The sequence below is a fragment of the Anser cygnoides genome, chromosome 16 (assembly GCF_040182565.1).
Source record: "Anser cygnoides isolate HZ-2024a breed goose chromosome 16, Taihu_goose_T2T_genome, whole genome shotgun sequence".
Taxonomy (NCBI): Eukaryota; Metazoa; Chordata; class Aves; order Anseriformes; family Anatidae; genus Anser; species Anser cygnoides.
The window spans coordinates 3,870,288-3,892,160 of record NC_089888.1 but is presented as its reverse complement, the minus strand read 5'-3'; the positions used below and the strand labels follow the sequence as shown (position 1 = coordinate 3,892,160).

Sequence of the window (21,873 nt, the reverse complement as noted above, 5' to 3'; positions counted from 1 at the left end):
AAGACCATCAGGTAACAGAACTCTTACATCTTTACTACTCTCCACCCAGATCAGTGCCTGTGTGTGTATATGTGTATAGATATACATACATGGTTGTAATAAAAGGGTTTTTTAATGCACTCAGTATCTTACTGTGGCAGCAGTGGAGGTTGCTGTCGTTCCTTGCACTGTTCTCTGAGGAGTTCCAGTTTGTACAGCTGTTGCTGTCCCCAATGTAGTTGTTTGTGCAGTACCACCCAGAACAATCTGAGGCTGCAGAAAATACAAACATAAGATTATTATACTTGGAATGTACCTGATTGTTTCCTATCAAACCATCAAATTAACCAAGCCATAGGGCAGTGGGCATCTTCTTTCACAGCTCCTATAAAAAAGAAGTTGCTCATCTACTATCTGTTGCAGTGGAAAGAAAGAGCCACCAGATGGCACAAAACACTACACATTCAAAACTGAAATGGCAAAAGTTGATTAACAATTGCAGGATTTTTGGTTACTCAATAAAATCGCAAAATAATACCACAAACATACCCTTGTACTCTGTTGTTTCACAACAAGATTAAAAAAAGCACTACGTTTCTGTCAATGCAATAACTATTTTTGCCTGTTTCCTTAAATGCCACTTTCAAAAGGAGACTTTTTTAAAAAGCACAATGAGCACAAAAGCTTTGGTATTGTCTAGGTCTTTTTGATGAACAACAGGACAAAACATTTTTCTACTTTCATAGACAAGGTGGTAATTCAAGGTAGGAATACCACCTTTAAAGAAACAACACTGTAAACAAGAACTTTTCAGACGTGCAGTCCCACTCAGCCTTCCAACACATTCTAATTACTAATGACAACCCAATCAGAGAAACAATAATTCTTATCAAGCTAAAGCTAGCTCACAGAACTTTAACAATTTATTTGTAAACTTGCTCTTTAATACAAATATACATAAAGAAAAAGGCTCCAGTGGTGCCAAAGGTAACTTTCATTGGTATTTGGGAGACGGAAAAGGAGATAAGGTTTTAACATGTCACATCCTTTTGTAATAAGGATAAATGAAGACCACGATATGCCCGTTACAGGAAAAAAAACATGCAGATGGAATGATTTTTTCCTCCAGTACAACAGCAGTGTAGATGAGTGAGACTCGGATACATTAACTCTTAGACTTGGAAAGACCACTGGCATAGGCAAAGGATCTGAGAGGGAAAAAGGTTAACAGGGTGCACAGCAAAACCTGCATGTATTAAATGAAAACTCTTGAATCCTCTCTACTCCAAGGATGAAGAAAGCACAATTATATCATTAGGCAACAGCAATCACATCGTATTGTTGCCTGGAAGTCAAAGGGAGAATTTCACACTTCTGTACTGCGTCTTAAACTTGGTATTCCCCTTCCTCCCCCTCAAATAAAAAAAATCAACATGGAAGCCTTTCATTAATACAGGCTGATCAATTAGAAGAGACCTCGCCATGCTAAGACATCATGATTTGTCCTAGTGCTATTAGAATCTCCACAAGTACACAAACCAAAGCACAAATTCAGAAGAGCGAGAAGGCTTGTGGAAGAGAAGGCTACCAGGGCAAGTTTTTGTTTGTTGTTTTGTTTGTAATTGTAAATTTTGTTGCGGGATTTGGAGGACTTCAGATCCATCATAGGATTACTGCCAAAGCTCCAAATCTAAAGGAAAATAGTGTCACTTTTTTGAGGGAGAAGGCATAAAAGTTACTTTATTTTGCCCAGTTCTGCAATTATAAAAACTTAGAGCAGGACACCTTTACATACATATATATGCAGATAGGTATAATATGAAAAAAAAAAACCATTAAAAATCATATATATTTTTTTTTTTATATCCTCATCCAAAATCTGAAGTAAATTAGGATCTGCAAATGTTTTAGAAAGGATAATCCATACGATATTTCTTCCATGCACTAAGCTTCCAATTATAACTCCTGTATTTCTGGCAGTTTCAGGGCTTTCACCTTATCTTAACAAGTGAGGTACCTCAGGCACACCTTCCATTTCTGCAGACTTACTTGCACAACAGGAGGACGCTGTAGCGTTGTGGTGGGTTGCACTGTTGTTTGAGCCTGAGACACTTGCTTGATAATAGTAGTTGGTGTCACCTGTCGTGCAATAATAGACGTTCCCGGAGCCTAGGGAGAGAGAAGAAAAAGAAAAAAAAACACATGGTAGTTCCTAAATTGAAATATAATCTACCGATCCCTTATTAACCATATTTGGTCTTGAATGGTTTTATTGATATAAAGAAGTTTTAAACTTAATGCCATGCATACAAGTAAGAATATTTTTGATGAAGGCCAGCCAAACTGTAACAGATTCAGAACAAAACTCAATGCCTATTCCACATGGGGAAGTCTGTATATTACCCATTTCATCAATGACTTCTTCACATCACTAACAACACATGTTGCTTTCTGGTGTATTCTTTTCAGCTAAAACCTTTTTTTTTTTTTTTTTTTTAAATGCTGCAAATCACTGAACAAACCTGCACTGTCGATATCTGTACTGGAGGAGCACTGGTAGGGGTAGCAGGACGAGGAGTCATAGTATTCTGAGGCTGAGACTGGGCATGTGCCTGTGCTTGCATCTGCGCCAAGGCTTGTTGAGGGATCATCAGCAACTGCCCGTTCTCACTACGCACAAGGACCATGCCTGGTAAAAAAGAAATTAGTCAAGAAACATACTGTCCTTTTCCAATGTGAAAGAACACATTTTTTCAGTTTATCCAAGTTGGATATGTTAGCGGAATGAATGCACTGTTGAAGTACTACACAGCCAGCAAAAGTAGTTTGGAATAAAAGCAAAATACCCCGATGTGTTACCATATTCTGTACAGAATAGCTTAGCTGCAGAAGGACTCTTTATTCATCAAAATGCTCTGCATGGTGTGCATCAGCACACACGAGTCACATCCCTCCCGACCAAACATCTCATGAGAGTAGAGGTTAAAGTTAGTAATCACATAAAAATTGCTCCTGTTTTTTTTAGTAAAAGATGTTTTATTTAGCACAGCAACTAAAACAAAATCTTCCCGTTAAGCAAGACTCCTGTTATTTTTTGAGAAATTAAAATCAAACTAGGTTTCACCAGCAACAGGAACACAATTGTCTAAGTTCTAAATTAATTTCCCTGTAACAAATTTAGTAATGAAAGCGGTTATAAAATCATAATTTTTCTCATGTGCATCTGCAACAGACTGCACTGTGCCATGTTACACCCCAAAAGGGAAATAAAACGGAGAGGGAAACGAGGCAGCCGTTCCCTGCTCAGTCACTCCGATCGATGCACTTAACCCCACCGGATAGCTCCAGGGGACCAGACCCGACCAGGCAGATTTTCAGATGCCAGTCTCTTTCTAGAAGCACATACAACATCGGGATCGGGACAACATGAACTTTTTCAAGGGTTCATTCATTCCTCATGTCTCAGTCAGTCTGTGAGAGCCTCAGGAATTCGTGAGCTCCGAATAAGCCACCCAAAGAAACAAACTGGGCACCCAAAACTTGTTAGCCTGTTTGAGCAACAACCTACAGGAGGAGACTTCACCACGAAAATGAAGAGGCGCTACAGAAACCAGACATTTTTAGTTGTTAATCAGTGGATAAAAAACCTATACATGCTCCCCAACAATACGTGGAGATAGATCTCTTCTCTAGAATCGCATAGCATGACTACCACAAAAGAATCAAGCTTTCATTTGGTTTTCTAGTTGAAGTGCTGAAATGTCTACAGACAGAGCCTTAAAAAGTTTGCTTGGATGGTTTGAAAATTAGCATTCAGCTACAAAATCCATATACTGATTTTTACAAATATGAGATCAAAAGGAAAACATTATTATATTAGTATTACACAGATGTTAATTTACATCAAAATTTACATCAAAAAGCTCATTTACATCAAAAAGGTAAATTTCTATCACAGCTTGTTTAGAAGCGTTAAGGTGGGAGCACTACGTGCTGCAGACAAGAGCTGTATCTAGAAGCAAATATTCTGAAGTTGTCTTTCTGAAGGAGTGGTGGAGGGGGAAAATCTTTATAATCTTCAAGACTGCAGAACTAAACAGACTGAAGTTTAGCTGTCATGCCTGGAAAACCATGCCACCACAAAAAGTAAGGTCTTTTTTCCTGTGACTTATGTCAAGAGATGCATTTTAATTACAACAGCAAAGCCACGCATACCAGCACAGCTTACAAGAACTTTTATAACCTCAGAGCTTGCTCCTCTCTGCTGCTCGTTAGAACCACCACTACATTCTCACCAACAGCCTCACAACACAGGAACAGGGCTACCAACACACATACAGAAAAAAAAAGAGAGAAATTCAGTAGTTTAAAGCCTAAGAAGTGACTTGCTAGCATGCCAAGCTCATCCTTGCACAAAAAGAACTTGGCAATAATCTCCCAATGTGCAAACATGAAATCTTAGGTGATGAATTCTTGTTGCCCAATTTTGTCACCTTTCTTAATAATCAGCTGAAGAAACTGAACACCGCATCAGTGGAAATCTCCAATATTATTATAACTGAAGACATGAGGACAGTGTAAGTCTGACTAGAGGGGCTATTTTCAGGACAACGTCAAATATTTAATCTGGCTGATTACCGTTTAGTTTCTAGCAAATCAAAAGGTCGAGCACAATTATACGGCTTCACTTAAAGAAGCCCTGAAACGCACGCAAGTATATTGACATCCGTAGGAAACTTTTTTCCTTAAACACCACGATTTTGGGGTTCCCCACAACACTGAAGGGCTAACACACCACCCAAGTTCTTTAGGGGAGTTTTCTTTAGGGGAGTTGTGTATTTCCTCCTTCCAGAAGCCCAGCGTAACAGATACCAACTCGAGATAAGCACCAAACCAAAGGTGACCACCGCTGCAGGGCAAGCACCGTGCCAGGACCGCGAGATGCTCTCCCTGAGCTCCACGCAAAGTAGGAGCATGCCTACACGGTAACACAGCTCAGCCGCTGACACAGGTGAAAAGCGCATTAGCGTAAACCTTACAAAACATACCAAGGAAATTCAGGTTTTGGCAGTCGACAGAAAAAACAATCAGCTATAATCGAAGCCTTGGCTCTGGGCACTGCCCTGTCAGATGTCTAACTACGGCAAGTCTGAATCTTCGCTCAAGTCCTGAAATCCTAATAGAAAAAGTAATTCACGCACAGCTACATCCATATCTGTCCTCGTTTAAATAGCTCTTTTATACTGCGCTCCTGTTTGATACGCAGTTATTTTCAATTTATACAGTTTCTAATATATCTTTAAGTTAGGGTCTACCGCTGACAGATAAATTGCTGTGCGCACTTCACCGGCTACATGTAAGCGCAGAGACAATTACAAGCAGCAGACCAGCCTTGCATAAGCTTTAATCACAGCGCGATGATTTCACACATTTCACCTGCTTGAAATCGTGTCTTGTTGGAATAGAGATAATTTCAAAAAAGGTGTAAGAATTTAGATCAAGATGAACTTTGTTTGTGACACTTTCGTGCAGAAATTCATCCGTAATACAATGAGGGCGACTGATTTCTGACTGACCACGTCGCATCTCTCCGACCTTGCTGGCAATTTTTAAAAGGGAGCTGGAGACACCTTCACTTGTGAAGGAAATATATATATCTTTTCAGTTCCAAAAACGTATATTTTAAATATTGATATACAGAGAAATACCATAAATCTCATACTCCAAAGCATAAGGGTACAAATGTTGTGTGAACCGGACCAGAAACGACCAGCAGGTACTAGACGACAGCTAGAACTGTACCCAGGTACTTCACTTCTCCATTAAATGCAGCATCACATTTACATAAGAATGAGAAATACCTTTTGTTTCAAGTTTACAATCCAGGTTTTTGTTCCCCAAGAGGCTGAATTGCTATTTCAGGCCAATCAGTTAACAAAGATCATTGCAGATGTTCTATTAGAAAGAAGTGACAATAAAATCCCTGCACATATTAAATATCTGTTTTTTTCCTAGAAAGTCTAATAATATGTACTACAAAAATCATATTCGCTATTAAAAATGCAAACATTCTAGCATTCTTTCCAAGGCCCTCATTAAAAAACTAATTAAAATTAAAATTAATTACTATTTTTGTTAGAAGTTTGAGGCTTAACAGAATCCTGAAAGAGGCTCCTATTTTAGTTTGAATTAAACAATTCATCACGGCTCCAAATGAAGGATTAGCAAAATTGAGTTAGATTTCTCCTTACATCGAGAAGGATTTGTCCTCCTAACTAGTTCAATGGTCATCTCACGTACTCTCGTTGCAGAGAACTTTCCAGATCTTGCTAATTTTCAAGAAACCTTTTGGGTAGAAAAGTTCATTATTATATAGCATAGCGACATGACTCTACATTGAGTCTTCTTTGCCTCCTGCTATTTGTATTTTATTTGCTAATGGCATTTCTTTTTTCAAAAGGGTTTTGTTCTTTTTTTTCTTAAATTAATGGAAGTTGTAAAATCATGCAGTGGAATAAAATGTGAAGAGCTCTGCCCATACGGCATGTCAGAAAAACACAAACCAGGCTTTCTTTTAATGCCCTCCCCTTCCTTTGAAAGATGTCGTGCCTTAGCAAAGGCTAAAGGAAAAAAAAATCCATATCAGAATAATAAAGGCAGAAAAATCAAAAGTGATCTCGTAGCTGTTACAGACCACCCTGGGTAACTCCCGAGACATGCAGCTTCTCTCTTGCAGGGAACCTCTACATTTGAGAGAACCAGAGACGCTTCCTCCGGTAAACCTAGAAAGCTAGATTAACAACACGTACAAGAGCTGGAATGACAGAATTCAAACTTCCAGCAGGTACAGCAGGCATCTGCAGGTTACGGCCCTGAGGAGCTGCGGGGTCCAGCAAACCGTCACCCCGACGAGCACACCCAGCAGACGCAGCCAGGTGTCAGCCCGGCTCAGAGCAAGCGATGCTCTGCTCAGGGACTACTCACACACCAGGTGACGTGCTGAAACGGCAGCACGCACCCAGCACGAGGACCACAGGAAGGAATGCCCACGCTCGTCACACCCGCATGAAGGACTGAAACTCTTCGGTAGCTGTGAAATAGAAAACCTTCGAAGTATCCTATCAGATCAACAGCATTTCTGATACTGAACTGAAGAACAAATAGGTTGAAACTTAGAGATTTTGCTCTTTACCCACAGTACAGCCCATGGTCTGATCCAGACCCGTTCGGAACCATCATTAATGAATGTAGACTTTTAATAAGGTGGGGGTTTTTTTTGTAGCTAAGACAGACACAGAGGAGTTAATGGATGTATGCTCTTGAAATCACATGGAAAATATGTTTTTCCAGTCTTCTGAGGAAATTCTCTGAGATTCTGTTCTCAAAACAAAAAGGGAACTGAACTTTACCTCCAGGAAAAGGAAAAGAAAAACCACACGCACACTTAGGCTCAGGGAGCACTGTTAGACAGCACAGCATCACCTTCAATGCACAGCACCCGTGTTCAGAAAAGACATCCAAGCCCCAAAGAATAACTAGAGGATTGGTAGTTCAGGTGCAGGAAATCAAAGTTCGAACAAATATCTCTAGAAAAGAAGGTTATTGATCGTGAAGTCCATTGGAACCTGACAAATCTTCAAATCCTATCCGGATTTGCCCGGAAATTTCACCAAAGAGGTTATCTTAATGCCAAAGCAGTGCCCACAGCTCTCAGGCACATACTCAGTTACAAACTCTGACCTGGAATAAAAATCTGACAGTAATTGTAAATGGGCAGTGCCGTATTAGCAGAAGAAAGCTTTATAACAGTATCGGTATCCTTTCTATATTGTCAGAAGAGATTCTGTTGCAATGAAGAGGAAAGCAAGTGTCCGTAAGGGTATGCAAGTTGATAACAGACACACCACAGACACCCTAAGAAGCAGGGGGGTGAGTCAGTGCTCTTTAGGTGATTTGATCAAGCTGCACAGAGACCCTGGAATGACAAAACCTTTACGAAAGGAAGAAGTTTTTAAGATTTTCCCAATATAAAAAAGGTGGCAGAAAAGTGGATAGACAGCTGGAGCAAAGGATCGCTGCCTGTAGAAACCTCAGGGAGAGCATTGAGCAGCAGTTACACGTATGACAGTGGCCCCTCTTACAGGGAGGGAAGGATAGCCTGGTGCTGCCACCAACGCTAACTCCCCTCATGATAACTAGCCTGCCTATACAAGTTCTCACTCTACAGCAATAAAAAGCCAGTAAAAGAGGGACGACCCTACCGAAGCTGACTAGTGTAGGCTACGAGTCTGCAAGCTCCTGGCAGCTCCGTGACAATCTCAGTAAGCAAAGGAGGCCTCCCCTCGCACAGGACAACTTTAGACAGGTTTGGAATTACTTATGTAAGTCAAAGAAGAGCTGCTGCAATAAACCAGCAGACACACAGCACTCGTGAAGGACCATGTACACACCAGTTCATGAGAAGTATCGGTTACAAACGTGACGAACAGCACAGACTTTCAATGGCAACACAGCCGTGGGCTGGATTTTACCAGGGATGCGTTATTTTGTACCTGTTGAGAGCTGTGCACCGTCGTTAGATGCACTGTCACTTCTGGCAACCTCCAGGGCTTTATGCTGGCACCAAAACCTTTCACCATCCCTGTCAGTGACTTGGGTGATGGGACAGAAAACACTCATCAAGTCTGCACAGGACAACAACCCGGGGGAGCTCCTGATATGCTACAAGGGAGGGCTGCCTTTAAGGGAGAATTCAACGAGTTAGAGGATTAAGACAATACGAACTTCACAAAGTCTATGGACAACCAAGTCCTGAACCTGGGACAGAGGAACCCCATGCTATAGCACAGGCTGAAAACCAAAGCTCTACAGAAAGAAAACAACACAGGGGTCCTGGTGGACACAAGCTGGACAGGAGTCAGCAGCACGTCCTTGCAGGGAAGGCAGCTAACCACGTACTGGACCGTATTAGCATGCATGTAGCCAGCTTCCTCAGGGAAGTGAGAGTCTCATTAACTGGCGCTTGCAAGGTTGCCTGTGGAATATCTTCAGTTTGGGGCTCCTCAGAGCAGGAGAAATACTGACGAAGTGGAACAAGCACAGCACAGGGGCACTGCAAGGTGAGGGTGCTGGAATGGGCCCCAGGCAACCTGACCTGGCTTTGAAGTTCACCGTGCTTGGAGCTGAGGTTTAGTTCAAGTGATCTTCAAAGGTCCCTTCCTACCTGAATTATTGCACAACCCCACGAGAGAGTGCCAAGTACTAGCCACAGATTCAAAGGGAAACTGAAAGTCGCTTGGATTCAACATGACATATTGCTGGGGCTATAAAAACAGGTCAGGACTTCAGCTGAGCTTCCATTAATAAATTTCCGTCCGTTTTTCTGTCGCATACAGACTGTGACAGCGGCTCATCAAGAGGGGAGCATGCCACGAAGCAGAAGGGGAGCCCGGACCTCGTAGTGGGGCAGTTTCTCAGCCGCAGCCCAGACCCCTCCTCGTGCCGTGGATTTCCTGGCACGCTGCGGGTAAGGGCACGGGGTGGGGAGCGAACAAAGTTTAGGTGCTCTGGACCCTCAGGCGAGCTGTGCTGCACAACCAACCCGGGAAAACCCTTACTTGAATTTTCTTTCCCAAATCTTCGAGGTGCTCAGCAATCCAAGCTCTTAAGCTTCATGAACAAACTTGGTTGGTTTGTGACATCTGTAAGCGTCTCGGCCCTACAAGCGTTACCGCAGTGCTTAAGCCCGCGCAGCACAAGTCTCAGACCCCACAAAGCAGCTGGCTGAAAACAAACCCACGGCTCGCTGTGCCAGACAGCCTGCAGGAACACAAACCAGCAGCAGTGGCAGGCCTATGACCACAAGGCTGCCAGCAGGTGCTAGAGCTGTCCAGCACACCGAGACCCCGGCCCACGTCCACCCACGCCCTGCACCAGAGCGCCGGGCACCCTACAGCACCGAACGCCGAGGATTTGTGCAGCTGGACCGAGTGCACAGCCATAAGATGCTGCACACACCTTAATGCTGGCTGTTAAATGCTCAGCACCTGCTGGGCTTAAGGTGGAACAAAGCCGGATTTCACCTAGCCACAAAGCCTAAAAGTTTTGGTACCGCTCTAGTTTCCTACAGCACTCCAGTCCTTTTGCCTGTCACTGCTCTCCCCTCGCATCACATGTGCGCACACAACTTGGACCATAACTGAAATTCTACTTCTTGAACAGCTGACCTGTGATTATTACTAAGATAGATGAAACAGACCTCAAAAATCACCACGAATCCTGACTACAGCACAAGGAATTTTTTTTTGTTTGTTTTTAAGATCAAGTACACAAGTCTACATCATGAAAAACTTTTAATAAAAGATTATTTTATAATAACTTTATAATAATAATTTTATAACTCCTTATAAAGAGTTAGGAGACAAAAGCAACTCCATTGCACAGGAAAAGCTTTTATTTACTCCTACTACACAAGAAGTTAGTTTCAAACTACAGAACTTCCCTGTACTCTCCAAGAAGCGAAGTGAACAACTTGTAAGTATTGATTCCAAGAATACAGCGAAAGGGATAATGTCAGGCTGGAATGCCAAAAAGCCACCGTGTTCAACAGGGATCCCATGCAGAGAAATGTTACGGGCTCAGTTGGAAAGGTGTGCGAGTGCTCTGACAAACACCTCTTTTTTTATATGGAAGCATTTGACAGATGCTTCAACACCGATGTGGACTGAAACTCTTTTGACTTTTCTGGAAAGCCATATTCCTTGAAAGCGTGTTAGCATTCCTTCCTAGTCAAGCATATAGAGGCAGAACAGCAGAGAGCCCTGTCGAACTGCAGCCCGACCATCACACAAATCCGCCTTTCGGCTGATGCAGAAAGAACTAAGAAAGAAAAAACACTACCAGGATCTAAACCAATTACTTTAATTATTGATCTCGAAGCGATGCAGACTTAGCTCCGCTGCTAATTTCAACGTACTCGCATCAAACAACAACACGGCTATACCAGAATCGGATTTGCTTTTGCGAAAGGAAGACACAGAAGAGAGGGTTACTAATTCTTTTGATGCCGTTCTGAAGCGGAGATTTTACAACTCAGCCAGTCTTCCTTTCTGGCCAACAGATTGCCTACACCGAGGTGTACCAACACACGGGAGCTGTTCAAGCACGCGATGAAATGGAAATGGGCGCGCTGCTTTGAATTCACCACTGCCTGCACACAAACGCCTAGTGAGGAACGCTGCAGTAAATGCACATCGCCTTCCTTCTAAAAGCAACACCCTGAAACAACTGAGTACCCCGTGAATGCCCTGCTCTGGGTACACCTTGGTAATTTTGGCAGGGACACGAAGCTTTGCGGATGCTGCCTTTTCACCTGGAGCTGCAGGGACCCCGCGCTGGACGACTCCCCTGACAACCAAGCAGGGCAGCCCCAGTGCAAGCTTTCACTTCCAGTCCTCCTCCGCAGAAGCAGCCTGTGATTTCGCGACTCCCACTGCCGACACAGGAGGTATCCTGCTTTGAGAACACGCCAAACACAATACCTGCGAGTTCAAATACAAATGATCACCGTGGACATGATGTTGCACGTCACTTGGCCGATAGCAACACTTATTAAATAGCGCTGCTGTTTCGGTTGGGGTATGAACACAAAAATAAAAGTATTTTCACACCTGTAAGCTTGCGCTCGGAACGCGTTTAAGCAAAATGAAGCCTAGTTTTGATTTTACTAACCGTCAAAAGCACAGTCCTGAGTAATGACTAAGCTTAATGACTGGGTATGACTAACACTTATAAATAATTAGTGCCTGCTCTCCCCCTCCCCCACGGAGGGGAGGGAAGGGAAGAAAACCCAACGATACGCTGGAAAAAAAAGGAAGAATGCTAGGAAATAGGAGCTCCAAGTTCGCGGCGTGACCGCTTGCCTCTTTTCCCCGTCCACTCTTAACACCACCGCAAAGCAAACGTGACCACATGGATGTTTGTGAAGGACTAGCAGCCGCTCACGCGTTCCTGCAAACTTGTGCAGAGTCCGGCCACTCTGAGCCTTCGTACTCGAGATCTCCTCCACCTCCTCCACCGATCCCTCAGCAAACATGCTTGGGTCACCTCCTCTGCCTCTCGCCACAGGTGCTGCAATTCCTCGGAGCTGCGCTTCTGACTCACAGGCGCAACTGGTCCCACTCGCCGCACCGCCACTTAGCTTAAACGCACCCGATGCTGGCACCACTGACAGCCGGGCTACACCTAACCCTCCCTCACCGAGCTGCTTGATTAATAAAGTGAGAGAGGCGTGAAGACAGCCTGCCACAGCCTCGCTGCCCCCCGAGCCGTGTAAGAAGGACGGGGGCACGGCACCGCAGCTCAGCGCCGAGCTTTTGTTTACTCGCTGCTATCTCCAGCATATTTCGCAGCCGGATCTGCACTGGGTGGCCGCGCAGCACCCAGCACGTGCTTTGCTCTGTGCAGAAGGACTGGGATGGCTTTTAACAGCGCAACTCAGGCAGCGTGTGGTTCTCAGAGCAGGTGGAATAAGCTGGACCACTTTTATAGGCAGGCGGATTCAAGACAAGATCTTACAGCAGCCGTACTAGCCGTGTGAAATAACATCACGCACTGATGCAGATTTTGTGCTGCCAGTTGTCCAGGTACCGGCTGCAATGCATTACTGGGAAAAAAAGTGTTTTAGGAATGCATTTGAAGGAAAAAAGCATCAAAAATAAAGCTAAGTGGTGTTCATAACTTACGGTTCTGATTCATCAACTTATAAATAACTTATATATATTTATAGAGTTCTACACTATCAAGAAGTTACTCGATTTTTCTCAATATACTTTTCTAAATACCACAAAGAGCGTGGCAACAGTCAAACCTTGCACTAAATCCCGTACAAATACCGAGTAAAAGGACTGTCCCTGGGTAAAAGGATTTACAACCTATTTCTGCACTTTGCTGAGAGTCAGCCCTTTATAATCCAAGTGTAACTTTCTCATCACTAGTAATACAAGTACAGAAAGTCGTATTTTTAAAATGTTATTTCTAACCTGACAAGAGCTCCAGGGCGACAGATTATCTATCTGTATTTGTACAGGGCCTTAAGAACAGCTCTGCCAAGGAGGTGCTGAGCCTGCTTATATAGATCTCGCTGCAGAGCCTGCTCTCAGCTCCCTATAGTTATCACTTCTTTCTTGATTATATATTGATAACCTATACCGTTACATAGCGATGATAATCAACGATTTGTCCTCACCAAAAAAATCTATATTAAAAAACCAGTTAGTTAAAGGCATAAATAAGGCCTCAAGGAGACTTATTTTACCTTAAATATTCCACTAAAGACATACGAAGAAAATTACTCCAAGGCAGGAGGCTTTGTGGTAAAGACTTGGCTCTCGGTCCCTTCAGACTCCCGTGCCTCCAGAAAAAGACCAGCATTTCTGGAAGGAAATTACTACAAAATAGAACTGGGGTAAAAAAATGAGACTAAGCTGAGGTAAAACTGTCCATGAAGGGGAAAAAACATAATAACAATTTGCTCCTGAGGCAGCAGCGTTTTTCTAGGATAACCTATTCGTGTCTGTGGTCTTGATGAAAAAGGTCTCATTTAATTTGAAATATGAGTGATCACACAATCTTTACAGCTGTTTAATTACAGCCTCACCTGTATACAGGTTCTGTACTTCTCTCAACGTTTCAGGTGGAAACGGGACCATTTTGCCCCAGTAATTCAGAGTAACAACGTGCAGTACGGACACAACTGTGTCACTGTAAAAGCTGCCTGCTGTATGAACCGTTTCCCTTCTGCTGCCAGGAGGAAACGTGCAGGAGGGGCGATGCAGCAAAGCCATCATCCAGACAAAAAAGGTTGTAGAGCTTTTAGGAAGCCTGCATCAGTATAAATAAGCTACAACTTCTTGCGTTTCGTCAAGAACTTCATTAGTTTAAAACCAAACTCAACTCAGGGCATTAACAACTTGTAACAACACTAACACAGCTCCTAAGCACCCGCACAGCCACCGTCTTGTTAAAACAGCAGCGTGCAACCCGTCAGAGATGTGCCGAGGCTTCAGTCCCGACGTGCAGGAGGGAAAGCCATGATGCTCACAGGTAACACGACTCACGGGCAGGAACATCCCGACAGCGGCCAGGCGCTCACAAAGCTCCTGGTAAGCTCTCTGAGCTCGGCCTTCCTTCAGCTTCGTTGTTTGTGATACAAACTGAGCGGCTGTCTGCAAGGTACCACCGAAAACTCCTTCCTATCGCTGCCTTCGGTTGTGGGAAGCACCATTTTCAAAGTTGTGTGTTTTCGTGCAGCTGCTTCGTCAAATCTTTTCTCACAAGGGGTAGCACACCTACCAAAAAGTTAGCTCGGCAACGCGTACTGCCTTCCAACTGGCAAAAGCCTTCTTGTTAACATCAAGCAGTGACAGCAAACTCCAGGAGCGGATTCAGACAGATAAATGGAGTTGTAAACATTCATAAAAAGTTTCAACACACCAAACAACCCTGACGAGAGCTGACAAGATGAGTTATTTTCAGGTTAAAATGTTCGTTTCAAGTATTTCTGACAAAAAGTGCATATAGCAGCCAAGAAGTGTTTAACGTGCCCTGTCTGTACGTGGTTTCTATGCCTGCTTCATACCAAAGAGACTCTCATTATTCGTCACAGTTTTGGTGAGAGCAGAGAGCAGGCTTTCCACCAGCCGACCTCTTCTCTTAAAACCCACTCAGGCTACCCCCAGTATTTTAACTGTGCTCCTGAACTCCTTCACACACTTCTTAGGATTTTATTTACATATCATTTCCCGAGACAGAGCAGACAAACAACAGTAAGGATTTTCATACACCGAAGGGTTTCGTTTGAAGAGCGTTTGCATTACCTACTAATTTGTGTCTTATCACATCAGTGTCCAGAGCCGGTACGTTTTCATTTTCAGCTGCTAACTTTGCTGCAGTGCCCTGTATTAGTGACTCGAGCCCCAGGCAGCACCAAATTTGTGGTCCTCTAACCAAGATGTTGCACTTCACAGTAACTCCAGAGATGGGAAACTCACTCAGCTCACTGAGCGTCCAAACACCATAGAGCTTCCTGCAACAGCAGAGTGCAAAATGCCCCAAAGACACAATGCGCTCACTTTTACTCACCTACCAACATCACAACGCTAGTGATACCCCAAGCCCCAGACAGACGGTGACTTGAAGTGTAGATAGATACATAAAATAAATCCAGACGTGCTCTTCTTGCTGGGAACAACAGCGTTTTCCGTAACAGAAGTGAACAGTAAGCAAAGCTAATGTCTTTCATAGCTTGGCTTAGAAGAATCACAATTATATTTCCCATTAAATCTCAACATTTAGAGAGACACCTTTATCAGATGTGTACAAACAAAGCATTCATTTGCCTCGTGACACTCGTCGTAACAACAACAGAAATCCTACCGAGCATCTCTCTCATTTTTAGGTTCCTTGGGGTACAAAGCTAAGCACGCAGGATTCCTTAATTATAGAAGTCGCAGCGAGAACTTTCAGCCTGGTGACATATGGCAGATCTGATGTAACAGATTTCAAATAAAGCAGAATGTTCCTTTTGCTGATGCATGATTTGAACATGAAATCCATCCCGCACTCAGACGAGATCCACAGTTACCCTTCAGAGAGCGAGCTACCACTTCGCGCGCCAAGTACAGGACTCCCAAGCTCTAATCTTGGCTCAATATCGATTCCCTCATGGCCTTGGGCAAGTCAGAACTCCTCTCACTCGCTCTTTCCCCCAGCTTTAAAGCAGAGTTCATACTACTTTATTTACCAACCACATGGGCATGTTGCAAGGATCAAGTTTTGTAAAATGCCTTGAAAGTAAAACAGACTACACGTACTGTAAGAAGTTCCTGTTATCACTTTATGTTAGAGATGTTTTGAACAAAACACAGCCATGCCAACACAATTAATAGGCAAAATATTGGCAGCACGTGCATGATGTAGGGAAGCTCGAATCAGGATATGTTTGAACTCGCTTGATAGTAAGAAATAGAAAGAACGACATTCCACTACTCTGTATTATTTCTTCTGTTCCTTTCTGTATTTCTTAAGACTATGGAAGTTTGTAGACCCCTTATGTGTTTAAATTCCTATTGTCTCTAATTATTTTAGGCACTTCTGGGGTACACTTCAAGTACAGAATAACCCGAAAAATGCCACCTTCAGACTGAAAAAGTGTTTTACAACGCGTTTACCAAGTGTTTTACAGTGACAAGGTGGTCTGATTCTCCTCACCCTGACGCCCTTTTCCTATTTCTATCTGCTCTCTTTTGCCTGACAGCCTAGCACCCCAACTCCTTACTGAAGAAAACCGAATTAGTCCTGTACAAATTATTTTTCAGTGATGCCAGCTCCAAAAAGCATCAGTGCTCAAGTTGACAGGACCTGAACACATTTTAAATTAGGCACGTGCTTAGGTACTTTTCCCATCCTAAGGCAGAATAACCAAGGCCTGAGGCATTACAACCCTTACCGTACAACTGACACAAGCTAAAAAACGGTAGTTTCTACAAAAGTTAACCCCCCATTTCAAATCAAGTTCAATATCCAGCCTCTCAGGCTGTAAAGAAAACCTTCGAGGTATGAACAGTAGTACGCCATCCTCCAAGGTCTGCTGACGCAGGGCCCCAACGTCCAGACAGCTCTCCTCGCTCCTCGAAAGCACCACCAGGAAGCTGAAACCAACGGCCGGGGCCAACTGCACCAGCACCGTTCGGAGTTCTGGAACACTCAACTTTTCAAACAGCCCCCTGGTTTCCAGGGCTGAGGAACGACCCATCCTGGAGTCACCAAACACACACACAACAGAAAAGGCCCCCACAAAGAAAACGGTGGAGAAGCCTGCTCTCATCCCCCATCGGCAGCTCCTGGCAGATCCAACCGAGTCTTGTAAAAGCGATAAAGAAGTTTTATCATTAGGTACAAAGCAAAACAAGCCTGTGATAGCTGTTCTACTAGAGCTGCAAAATTGCATTACTGCTAATGAGAATGCTGCTCAGGAGCTCTGAAGTTTAAAAAAAAATTACATAAACTATAAAAACAACCTGTCCTATCTTCTATCTTCAAACAGAATTGAGTGTCGCAATCTTGCTTATTCAGGGAAAAAAAACCTTTAGGATCAAACTGGCAATTTTTTTGTGAGTACTAATATTCACTCAGAAGGTAAAAGAAAGAAAAACAGGTACAGAGGGAAGTGAAGGTTTCTAGATTTCATCTTCACCTGAGCTAGAAAACTGTCCAAGAGACCTACCAGCTGCATATTGTTCTTAGTGCATACCTGCAGCAATCTCTCCAACCTGCTCCTTTCTCTAAGCAGGCACCTTAAGGGTTGTCAGGAGATGCTTGTACATAAAAATGAAGCGGGAAAGTAGCGACATGAAGCACCTCCACCAAGAACAGAAACCAAATCTTTGAACCCTCAAGTTGACAATAGTGCTAAGGTGATCATAAGCTCCTGGACTTTGGTTTTAAAATTGTATCACAGCATTGCAGGAGGAGATAGTATTTTGAAAAGGGATTTTAAAGCACACAAGTTAGTCACTTTACAAGATGATTCTACCACGTCAGTGATGGTCTCCGATCACTTTATGAACCCCTACATTGCAAAAGATTACTCTTACAGCATAGTCTCAGTTACTTAGAAGATCCAGCAGAAAAGTGTGTCTGTAACAGCAAAACACGGACAATGTTTTAACAAACTCACAAATGTTCCTACCTCTTACCAGGTGATTATACACAACGCATTTTGTATTATTGCTTGAAGTACTCCAAAACAAAGAACTGGATCTAATTTATTTTCAGTCCCAATTTCAAAGATGCTGCACCTTCAAAGTAGCATGCATAAAGAGAAGCACGTTTGCGTTACCCCCTCCCTGCTCCCCAGCAAGTTACCTGTCAACATTTCCACGTCTTTGCTATAAAGTTATAAATAAGGTTACTTTTGGACCTTCACTACCCCGATCTGTCCAGCTGGACCATGAAGCTACTGAAGAAAAGACTGAGCAACAGTTCTCTTCCTCATAGATGTCAGTAGTGGGAAACTGTTACAAATGCACAGATGCTCTGAACAGTCCAGTTTCTTTGGGAAACCATATACCAGAATCCTGCAAGGTCACAACAACTTCGTCCTATTAGCAATTCAAACACCTCCGATTTGTTATGTTATTGATATATTTGTTATATGATTTGTTTGTTATACAACCACCTTGATGCGATACAAAACACTATTCTAAAAGCAACGTATTTTAGAGAGTGCTGATCAAACTTATGTTCCACATGCTCTTTTTAAGAGAATGTCAGAAACCTCTAGCCAAAGTCCAGGCTAGTAACACTTACTGACATTTTACATTCTGCTTTTCATAAATGAGAAACTGTAACTGTAGTTTGGAGGGCCAGAAACAGTGTATCAGGATATGAAAATAACTGTAAAACATGTGCTGCCTATTGGTCAGACCTTCCACGAGAATTTTCCAGGTGTTTGTAAATAGCAGTGTAAAAAGTGACGTGTTCCGTCTTTAATCTCAAGCTCTTTCATGCACTGAGTCTTACCAATTCCTGTACAGACACACCACTAACTTTTAGGCACAAACTTGTGGATGCAAATGTGGTGCACACAGTAGCTGCACAGCGTACAAGCACTGCAGTTGCAGCTTCACACTGCCAAACTGCCTTTAAAACTCTGGCCTATCACAGTGTAATTCGAAATATGATTTTGAAACCATACTCATCTATTCTGCTTTCGCTATGAATGTAGATGAACTCTACTAAAGATTAAAGCAGTTGCATACGGTTAGATTTTTCAGAAGTGCTTAGCCCGTGCACCTGTGAGATGTTGTTAAGAGCTCAGCACCCATCAGTTCTCAAGTTGTTCTTTGCTTCATGCAGAACATTTGCAAAGTTGGCTTCTTTGGCAAAGTATAAAAACGTAAACCAAAAGAATTAAACGCAAAACGTTCCACTAAAAAAAATCCTTTCCAACGTTAAGTCTGTCTTATCATGCAAAAATCTAAGTTCCTATTTCTGTTCAGTCATGAATATATGCTTATATTAGGAGTCATGCTATTCTTTTGAAGTTATAAATATTCTTAAAAGTGTAGGACAGGCAAGAAAAGTGCTTAATAAAAAACCCCAAGTGTTTAGAAACTATATTGCTTTACTTTGATCTATCAAGACCTCCAAAGGAGCAATTCATGGTCCAATTATGCTTAAGGACTGGCAGTGCTGCTTCAATGTGTAACCCATTTCAGTGTGCAATGGTGGTTTGAAAACATCAGCTACCTGGAAAAGAGGTCCCATTGGGCTCCACAGTAGTATTTGTCCCATAATCAGATTTATAATGCAGTATTAGTGAAAATGTACGTATACATGGCAATAGATTGCAAACCTGAAAAATCTTTCGATACACTGTGGCAATAAATAAATAAATAAGGCTCTTCCAGACTATTAACCCACAAGCTTCAAATTAAGCACTAGGAATTCAAGGTCTGAGTTTTAGCGATGTTTTTTAAATTAGCACCACGTCTCAATCAAATTACTCATACAGGGAATAACTCGCTACACAAAAAACGTGGAATATTTATGCCAGTTACAACTCAGATGTACTGAATGCTCGATAGACTTCATCGAGCTACATGGCATCACACGCCATAAATAGCATATTTGACAGAAAGCTCGTGTGCAGGAACGCCGTATGGTTGCTGGTCTACCTTATACAGCAGGTGCACTGCTTTAATGTTTGTTAGGTGTCTCAACAGACACACTTTTACTAAGACCTAATGACATAGATAATACACAAATACGACTGATTTCATTAGGTACTAGTAGTAAAATTTAATTAGTTGCTCTTTGTACACTGCCCTGCAAACAGCGATAGTAAGAATACACCTATTATCACATACTATTAAAAAGACAGGGAACTCTGTGTAGGCTTGCACTCCTACTTCCAGTTATAGAGGAAGCATTGATACAAGTACAAGCCAGGTTCAAAATAATAGTAAATATATAACCTTACACCTCCAAATCTAGGGTATTCCAGAAGGGACAGAAAAGAGAAATGTTTCTCATCCTGCTTTTTACTCACCCACTGAGGTCAGGACTAGATTGCGTGCCCAGAGATGCTCTGCACTGAGCACGATACTAGCTACTACAGAAGCTGCAACCCTAGACACAACAGGGTGAGGTAAGGACATAGGAAGCCCGCCTTTTGTATCAAAACTCCAGTGACTAAAAAGACGATCATAAGCTTCAAATCCGGGAGTTTTTAAGTCAGACTTTGAAGGTGTTTAAAGCAAAAGAAGGTGGTTTTCTTGTGTTCTATCTGCCGCTTCTCTGTTCAAGAGTGCTCTATGGTACTGGGGGCATGCAGGGACAGGGAGGGAACAGAACAGCACGCGAAGGTTATACAAACTACCAACAAAACCACCCTAAAACACCTTCTGTGAAAATGAAATAGCAACATTTCATTTGATAGTTTTTCATTGTCACACTTTGGCAGTTTGCAGCTTCATCTACAGGCAATGTTGTAACGAAGACACCGGATAGAATTATCTCCAAATTACTCCTTCTCACAAGACTTTCTGGTCACCTGAAATCATACGCTTCGTAGTGGAATGCTACTACACTACTACTCAACACCAAACAATTCTCATTGTTAAATACGATGCCTTTTCCACAATTCACAATTAAACAGCAAGAAATCTTATTTGGACATCTTCCTCCCTGCAAGTACATTCCCGAAATAAAAGCCCTTGAGCTTCTACTTACCTGGTGGTAACTGAAAATTCTGAATGTTAGTTGGATTCTGAGGTGGCTGAGGCAAACGAGGTGCTAAAACTGTAGGAGTCAAAGTCGCTCTGATTCCACTCGTAGTTGCTGTTGGAGTCCTTGGCAGAGTTTGTGCCACTGTGTTGGCAGTGCCTTTAGCCATTCCCGTAGGGGTGCCAGGTGCTGCAGGAGGTATCCCACCAGGATTGGGAGCAACATTGGAGAGCCCAGCTTGCATAGTTTGCCCAATAATCATGTTACCCCCTGTAGTACTGGGCTGGCCAGCAGTAGCCAGCGTCTGCTGTTGGGATACTGCCTGGACTATAGTTTTAGGAGACTCAGATTTGATGACCTGCGTGGCGGGAGCTGCTGGTACGGTGGTACCAGGCTGGCTGTTCACAAGCGACGTCTGGAGGGAAACTCCAGATCCCACAGTGGCCGTAGCAACAGCAGGAAAACTCCCCACGCTGATGGTTGAATTGATCACAGTATTGCTCCCGTTCTGAGTGGCTGCACCAGCTGCAGCCACTGTGGGTCCTGCTGTGTGGATCGGTGGCCTCACGAGCGTCACCGTAGGCCCCCCACTTCCAACGCTCGGCGGCGGCTGCGAGGAGATAACTGTGGGCGAGGAGGAAGATGCGGAGGACACAGCAGTGTTAAGGAAAGAAGCCTGGATGACAGTGTTGGAAGCTGACGGCAAAACAGCGTTAACAGTATTTCCTTTTCCCACAGATCCAGGTCCATTGTTAACGAGAGGGGCAACAGCAGGTGCAGAAGCGGGGTTAGCAGTCACAGGAGTCCCAGAGAAAGCAGCGCTTCCTGCATGGTGAGAGTTCATCACCACGTTACTCCCATTCAGAGTTTGCACTGTTGTGGTCCCAATCTTGCCATTCCTGGTGGACATGGCAGTCGCCATGGTGCTGATAACCACCGATTTGCCCTGACTGAGGGTCCCTGGAGCAGCAGTGACTTCAGATCCTCCTGCTGCTGCAGTGGTGGTGCTGGTGCTCGTCGTGGTGGCTCCATCCAGAGCTGAAGTCTGGGACCTGGTGTTATGATTAATAACACCCCCTTGCACCGCTCCTGCTCCTGCAAAAC

The 21,873-nt window shown here is 43.3% G+C and overlaps 1 protein-coding gene across 2 annotated transcripts in view; it reads right to left on the bottom strand.

Annotated features, from left to right (window-relative positions):
• TAF4 (TATA-box binding protein associated factor 4) overlaps positions 1–21,873 on the bottom strand; it is a 38,578-nt gene that overhangs the window by 14,407 nt on the left and 2,298 nt on the right. For both annotated transcript variants that reach the window (XR_010825297.1, XM_066978286.1), the window contains exons 2-5: positions 20,776–21,864; positions 2,502–2,668; positions 2,029–2,148; positions 133–252 (exon numbers count right to left, since the gene is read on the bottom strand). Coding sequence is in view for 1 of the 2 variants with exons in the window: in XM_066978286.1 (XP_066834387.1) it covers positions 133–252; positions 2,029–2,148; positions 2,502–2,668; positions 20,776–21,864 (1,496 nt within the window). In the remaining variant the exon portion in view is untranslated. The remainder of the gene's footprint in view (positions 1–132; positions 253–2,028; positions 2,149–2,501; positions 2,669–20,775; positions 21,865–21,873) is intronic.